The sequence below is a fragment of the Neolamprologus multifasciatus genome, chromosome 18 (genome assembly GCF_963576455.1).
Source record: "Neolamprologus multifasciatus chromosome 18, fNeoMul1.2, whole genome shotgun sequence".
NCBI classification, from domain to species: Eukaryota; Metazoa; Chordata; class Actinopteri; order Cichliformes; family Cichlidae; genus Neolamprologus; species Neolamprologus multifasciatus.
The window spans coordinates 1,029,613-1,037,637 of record NC_140456.1 but is presented as its reverse complement, the minus strand read 5'-3'; the positions used below and the strand labels follow the sequence as shown (position 1 = coordinate 1,037,637).

Sequence of the window (8,025 nt, the reverse complement as noted above, 5' to 3'; positions counted from 1 at the left end):
TCCTGCAAATATTCAGGTTATGTTCAGACACTTTTCTGGTACCATCAGAAGTCTGGTTCACATCCACAGCTTCTCATAGCAGAACATTCAGAGAAAACAGAAAAGCTGAAGTTTATACATGACAAAGAAAAAAAGGAGTTTCATCTTCAGATCTCCTCTGCTGCAGTGTCTGACTCTGCTGTGTACTACTGTGCTCTGCAGCCCACAGTGACAGGAAACAGCAAAACTCTGTACAAAAACCTTTGGAGCAAAGACAACAGAATACTCCACAACATCCACTAGAGGGAGCCACACACTGTTAAACCTCTGATTCTTGTGTCATTGGACTGATGACAAAGACAACAGAGAAATGAAGCAGTAAAGATCAGAGACAGAGACAGAGCTGCTGTGGAAGCACAAAACTATTTGATTGGCTGAGCTATTAAACTGGCCCCGCCCACTGAAGTTGAGCTCATCCAATGACATTATTTGTTGGTCATTGTGCTGCAGTGGAAGAACATTGTTCATGTGCTGTCTGTCTGGCTTTAATAACTCCAAAGACATGTTGCTGCACCTCTTTTTGCTTCTATCTCACATTATAGGTGAGTTTAAGAACAGGATTAAAGTTTAGTTGAAGCTGCTGCATTAAGCAGATATACAGACTGCATTTCACTACTTTTCTTCTTTCTTTTTCCAGGACTAACAGCTGGAGACTCAATCACTCCTCAACAACTTGAAGTCACTGAAACAGAAGGAGAATCTGTCACACTCAGATGTAGCTATGAGACAAGTGATAGTGATGCTTGGCTTTATTGGTACAAACATCATTCTGACCTTCAGGCTCCTCAGTTTATACTCTGGAAAAAAGGAAAAGGAGGCAGTGCTGAATATATTCCTGATAAACGATATGAATCCAAAACATCTTCTACATCAACTAATCTGACCATAGCAGCCCTAACCCTGGCAGACACAGCTCTCTACTACTGTGCTCTACAAACACAGTGATACAAAGTGTAGAAGAGGCTGTACAAAAACCTGAACACAGATATCTGACTACTCTTCAAAGAGGAGGGAAGTGGTATTCAAAGCACAGCTTCATATCAGATGGATTCTGCTAATTCCTGTTTTATCAGAGTCACTGTGGTTACAGCTGCTAATGAAACACTGTGGGAGGATTCACATGAGCAGCAAATCCACATCAACCACAAACCAACACTTTATATCAGCATCAACAGTCAGGAGGAAACATCGTCGCTGTCTGTGGTCCTGAAATGGAAAGCATCTGAAATGTAAATGTCATGAAACTAAGGGGTTTCTGTCTCTCTGAGCTCAGGACACTCTGACAAAAGACATTCTTCATCTCCAGAATTTCACTTCCTGATTTAAGTTAACAATTCAGTATTAATTCTGACACACTGTGTCTTCATCTTCAGCTCTGCATCTTTACTGCAGCTTTCATTTATAAATCATGAAACAGACAAAAAAAACTTTAGAAAGAGCTTTTTATAAGAGCAGGGTGAAAATCTACAACTTCCTAGTTTCACTTCTAAATCCTGAACAATCGAAATTAGTTGAACACAAAACAGAAGAACAAAAAGTGATACATGCTTTCCACAAATAAAGGACTCGTGTTGTCAGTGAGCACTACAGGATTTCTCAGCTTCAGTATCTCAGGTCACAATCCAAATATCCGAGGTAGAGTAAAAACAAGGGAAAAATCACACATAGATCAGAATATGACAGAATACAATGGAAACATTTCATACATCCAATTTTCCAACCAAGTTCAAATACACACACAAACTTAACTGATGGCGGTAAAAGGGAAACAAAGTCAGTCTAACTCTGGAGGGAAAGAAGCTGCTTTAAAAACTAAGAGTTGCCGAGCAACGTCTCCACTCGTACCTTTTTACATTTACATTGTTGTGACAGAAAACTGCAGCAAACTCACAGAACTTAGAAACAACAGGAAACACTTCGGTTCATATTACACACATTTTTCTTCCAGAGTCTGTGAGTGCTGGAAAACACAGATTTTATAATAAAACAGAACAAATGAACTTCTTTCTACGGTCGGCTTTAACAAGATTTTATATCATAAAACACCAACTTAATTCAGTCGCAGTCCGTACATCCAATGGTACACTGCACAAACAAACTTAACACAATTCAAACAAAAAATGACCTTGTGTGAGATTCATCATGTTTCACTGGAGAATAAAAACGCTCATCATGAGAGTGCCACAGTGTGACACAGAAGCGACACTGAGTCGTCTAAAGTTGCGTCTCTGCTGCACATGAGAGAAAATAAGAGTAATAACATATAAAATTGTCACATTATGTTGATCAGTAGCTTGTAGGGCAGAGAAATGATCAGATTTCAGCCTTGAATTTGATTTTGGCTTCCTTCTATGAAATGATGATCATGGAACAAAACTGAAACTGTGTGCTCGACAAACAGAACACAAAAGCACATCAAGCACTTCCTGAATCACAGCTGTTCTCTGAAGGTTTCCTGAACTAGTCTGCACGAGTAACACTGTGTTAAAAGACACATATAACAAAACTGAGCTGTCCTGTACAGCAGAGGGGGAGGAGCTTGTCGTTCAGCATCATACTCTGTTGTTTTGAAATACTTTGAATTTAACGGAAGAGACGTAATGAAGATGAAATCACGTGTGAAGATGGCTTTAAACAATCCACGAACTGCAGCACGACTGACGCACAAAGGCTAAAAAAAATAAAGAAATGGTTACTAACGTGAATTATCCGACATTGACTCGTCATGTCCACAATAAAGGAGGAGATACCTGCACTGCATGCAAAAGCACGCAGGGAAACGTGGAGGGAGGTCAGAGCTGTCGAATACGTTACTGAGAGTGTCATCTACATCCATCATGCAGGTACAGTGAATGCAGGGAAAGACTTTATATTTAGTTTTAAGTGGATGCGCTTACATCAGGCTTGCACCATATCGGTCTGGAAAAGTGTTTTAAATTAGTTTGTTAATATATATATATTTTTTGGAATGTGGGTGAATAATATTAGGAATGTTGCATTATGGATGTAAAAGCAGTGTTATGTTTACATGCAGTAAATGCCTTTTGTCACTAAAATACATGAATAATCACAACAATTAATCATGATCACAATATTGATCAAAAAAATCAGGAGAATTATTTTTGCCAGAATCGTGCGGTCCTAAATCGACTCACCAGTGCAAAAATCTCCACAACAAACAGTTTAGATCTTTTGTTAGTCATATGTTGATACTCACAGCACCACGGCTGTTCTCCTCACTGCAAAAACAATAGTTTTAACTCAGCTGCATCTTAGTCACCTACACTAGCCAAATGCTCTTTAATGGCCAACAGTCATTTCATATTTATTTTACTGTTTGTTTGAGATCTGCTGCTGAGAAAGATTCATTTTCAATTTTAGATTTACTTGTTTGTTCGGTCACGGCTGCAGAAATGAGGATTAACTCTGCTGCAGACGCAATCTTTGTTTTCATCATGAAGAGGAGTGAGTGTGTGTTAAAGTGGGAAACACATTAGTCGAAATCTTACACTTTTTCTTCACCTACTGTTTCTGCTTTTACACACATATATATATAAAAAACATAAATAACTGTAAAGTTAAAAATCAGACAAATGTTAGTTCCTAATACTGTTTTACCTTCATATGTTTACAGAATGAGATCATTCGTCATCTGAACTAAAGACATGTTAAGTGCCAGTATGGATATGGGACTCTACTTCCCGCCTCCTATTTTCCCATTTCTGAAACAGACGTGAGCATCTACAGTGTTCATACTAAGTGCTATCGTCTACAGGCTGCTGTTGAATAGCAGAATATCAGAAGACTACAAGTAAGCTATTAGGTTAGCGCCGGTTCACATCACTACATCTTAATATACATAAATCTGCATCATCACCGGTGAGAGCCGAGAACACGCAGAAAAACTGAGATTTAAATTGCGATGTTTTTTTGTTTACCAGATTTCATTATTTCATCACATTTATGGAACATATATGAGCTTTTGAGATCAGTCATGACCTTAATTTCAGACTTTTAAAGACCTTTTATTGAGCAGCAGGAAGTGTGTAAAGCCAGCTCTGATTGGGAAAGCTTTACTGTTAACGAGTTCAATACTTTTGTCAAGCTCGGCTTCATAAATACACCGTTCCCTGCTAAATATTCAGAACTAAAACTTTTTCCCTGCGTGAGTTTTCATGTGGACTACCAAACCACCTCTTTGGGTAAAACTTTTCCCACATACTTTGCAAGTGTACGGCTTCTCACCGGTGTGAATTCTCACGTGCACCAATAAAGTACATTTTTTAGTGAAACTTTTCCCACATGTTTTGCAAGAATACGGCTTCTCTCCTGAGTGGATTCTCATGTGGACCAACAAACTGCCCCTTTGAGTGAACGTTTTCCCGCACGTTGTGCAAAAAAATGGATTTTCACCTGTGTGCACCGCCTTGTGCTTTTTAAGTGCTAATAAGTAACAAAATCTTTCACCACAGGTGTTACAGGTATACGGTTTCTCACCCGAGTGGGTCCTCATGTGAACCAACAGACTACCGCCTTGAGTAAAACTTTTCCCACACGTTTCACAAAGATAGGGCTTCTCGCCTGTGTGGATTCTGTGATGTTCGTGTATTTTGTATTTATTCTTAAACAATTTTCCACAAACATTGCATGTTACCGACTTTTTACCAGTGTTACACTGACCCTCTGACGTGGGAGAGTCTTCTGCATCGGTACTGTGACTTCTGTTTTCACTATGTGCTGATCCTAAATCTACATAGTTGCTTCCTCCCTGATCTTGACCCTCAGCTATCAGGAAGCTGTGAGAGAGGAGCTGCTCCCTGTCTGGTCCTGGTTCACCGTGGGCTCTTTCCTCATAAGCAGCAGTCACCATAAAGGTATCAATGTCCTCCTTCAGTGCAAGCTGCTGTCCCTCCTGACTGCTGTAGAAATCCTCCTGTTCATGTTTGATCTGGAGAGGCTCTGGTTCCCCGCGGTTCTCCTCATTACAGAGCTGCTGGTTAATGAGAAATTCCTCCTCCTTATAGACATGCTGCTGCTGGAGGCCTAGAGCGAAGCCAACATAAAGAAAACTGATGTGATGACAGGAAAACTCCTCTGAGCAATCATTAAAATAAACACACACAATGTTTCCGCTTCTTCTAAAAGTCTGGTCTGATGTGTAAAAAAAGCTAAAAATCACGTCTGGAAAAAGGTTTATTTGTTTTTTTTGTGGGGATAAACTGTTTATTTTACAGCATTACCTCAATCAACCCACACACAGGGTTAAAAAGGTAGTAAAGAGCTTCATAAAATTACATTTCTAATATATTAAAACTCAAAGAAACCTACAGAACCAAACTCACTAATATAACTATATGCCCAGGCACATAAGGAAAAGGCCTTTTATATTCTTATTTCTTGGTGTCAGTGAAAATCCAGGCAGGGCGTTCTGAATCAGCTGAGAAGACAGTTAAAAAAGTTTTTAAAAAATGAAAGTATGGACGACCTTGTGAGAGTCATCAGCTGTTCTTGTTTTGTTTTCTTGCTTCTGTGTGTTTTTGCTTTGAAGCAGAGCTGTACTTTTTAAAAAAAATCTCCCCGGTGATGACCTGACATTAAATATAAAGCGCTTTGAGGCAATTGTTGCTGTGATTTGGTGCTATATAAATAAAACCAAAGTGAATTGAAGTGCTATTGCAGATCAATATTTCCATCATCTGTTCATGTGTTTTATTTGATCATTTCTCGTTCACTCTGAGAGTCACTGAGAGCACCAGGGGGATAAGTGGATGCTACCGAGAGTAACGTCGGGCTCAAAAAGCAGCACCACTGCTCTCATTTTCTCCTCTCAGTGTGCACACAGACACGCATTGTAGTGGGTAACCATGGTAACCGTTCTCAGGTTATTATTTGCATGCAAAAGAAAGAACACAAGTACCACTGTTGTCTAGCCGAGTAACTAATATACTGTGCATGTATATAGTGCATATTACTTTACAAAGTCAGTGTGCACTCTGTGACAATAATGTGACTTTAGAAGAAAAAAATAAGCCCTTTATTTGAAAAAATGTGATTGATTCAAAATAAAATACATAAGATGTGTGTGAAACAGAAGAGGAAGTGATGCAGCTGTGAAGACACATTTCACTGGATGGAAAAGGACCCGGTAATAAAAAGCAACAGATGTGTTGGATGCACATCTGTAGCTGCATGAAATATTGGCCTGTAGTCGGCAGCGGACCTGACGACTGTTCAGCTCTTATGGTAGGAAATACTGTCTAAATATGTTCCCTTTATGCAATGTTTTTAAATAATTAGCTGACTCAATGAAAAAATAATCTGATGCTAAGTAACCAATCATCACGTTAGAAAATTACTGCACTATTTTTACAACCAGGACATGAAGAGAGAGCAGAGGTGATGACGAGTGCGGGAGTGAAGAAGAGCTGAACATCCCGAAGCAATAATATGATCATATAAAACAAAGCAAATAACTTTAAAATGAGTGAGACTCGTTCATGTGTGAGTTCATCCATCCATCAGAGTGAGACTCGCCTGCTGTGTGCAGCTTTATCTCGGGTTTCCAGGTGATATCCAGCAGTCTGCGCTGACGGTCGATCACTTCCTCGTACTGGACGATCGTTTTTTCAAACTCTGAGAAGATTTCTTCAGCAGCAGCAGTTAGTCGCTCGTTGATAAACTCTCTCAGATACTGAATTGAAGACATGGTTGCTCAAACGGCTCAAAGATTCAGCTGAGAGACGACAACAATACGACCGTCTTCCTTCTCTATCACACAGGAGAAAAGCTAACGGAACTTCCGCTCTTTCCTGTTTACTTCCGCCTGGTGTTACACAGCAAAGTTCCGACAGAGAAGGACAGGTTTCGTTCCCAAATCAGGTTATAGTACGAAGTTATATATTTATTTGTTTTCACCGCATTTCACAAAAACAAAACATTATTTTAACCATAATAAGTTGAATTTCAACTTGAAAAATTCTCTGTTTAAACTGAAAACTGATTGTTAGTTTGAGTTCTTCTCATTTTTATAAGAGAAATCGATTATTGGTTGGTCGACTCACTTTGTGTTCAGCTGCTCCATAAGAATAACAGATTTTCCTTTTATTGTTTTGTTTTAAATTTTCCCCACGTAAATATATTTAACTGTGTGCTGGCTTGGTGAAGCACTTTAGTTCAAGTGCTTAAAAATAAGAAAACAAAAGCACAAGATAAAATAAACAGGTTCACAGTGAATATGCAGATTTGAATAGGTGGGCAGTAGTAGGAGGGATTTAAACCGGGGGGAGAGAATCAAGGTTTCTTATATCTGGGGGTAGAGAGTTCCACAGCCTGGGAGCAGAGCAGCTGAAAGCGATGCCTGCCATGGTGCTGAGGTGGAAAGAAGGCACAGCAAGCTGGATAGAAGAAGCTGATCGAAGAGATAGTGCTTAACAGGTCAGCAAGGTAGGCAGGAGCGAGGTTGTGAAGGGCCTTGTAGGTGAATAGAAGAAGTTTGTTCACTATCTGGAATTTCACAGGGAGCCAGTGAAGCTCCTGGAGAACAGGGGTGATGTTCTGATCGGAGGGGGTTCTTGTAATAATGCAGCTGAGTTTTGAACCAGTTGAAGTTGGACATATTTTTGGGGGAGACCATGCAAGAGAGGATTACACTAGTCAATATGTGAGTTAACAACAATGGATCATATATCGAGTGCAGAGAGAGTATGAGCGTGCAGCGTTTAAAGCGTGGAAGTACTGACCTTACTTTGAGTTTGATTCCATAAAAAGTGACAAAAACATTAGTGTCCGTTGTGCGTGGGAAGAAAACTTCTTTTTACAGCGAAAAAACCCCCTAAAATTCCAAACAAGCACCGAGTAGCTACGACGTAATGGGAAACTCACAGAGAAACTCGCGGATTCTTCCACTGACCGCTGCACACCTGCACCAGGGTAAACCTCCGCCTACCCCACTCCTGCTTTACAGGTGAAAATAGAGCAACAGGACCG

General features: G+C 39.8%; 1 protein-coding gene across 1 annotated transcript; it reads right to left on the bottom strand.

The window, feature by feature from the left end:
• Positions 1-231: 231 nt before the first annotated feature.
• On the bottom strand, positions 232-6,877 carry LOC146496903 (uncharacterized). The gene is made up of 2 exons (XM_085140915.1): positions 6,574-6,877; positions 232-5,082 (listed from the first exon to the last, which is right to left on the bottom strand). The coding sequence occupies exons 1-2, from the start codon at positions 6,743-6,745 to the stop codon at positions 4,187-4,189; spliced, it is 1,068 nt and encodes a 355-aa protein (XP_084997041.1). The 5' UTR covers positions 6,746-6,877; the 3' UTR covers positions 232-4,186.
• Between the last annotated feature and the right edge of the window lie 1,148 nt (positions 6,878-8,025).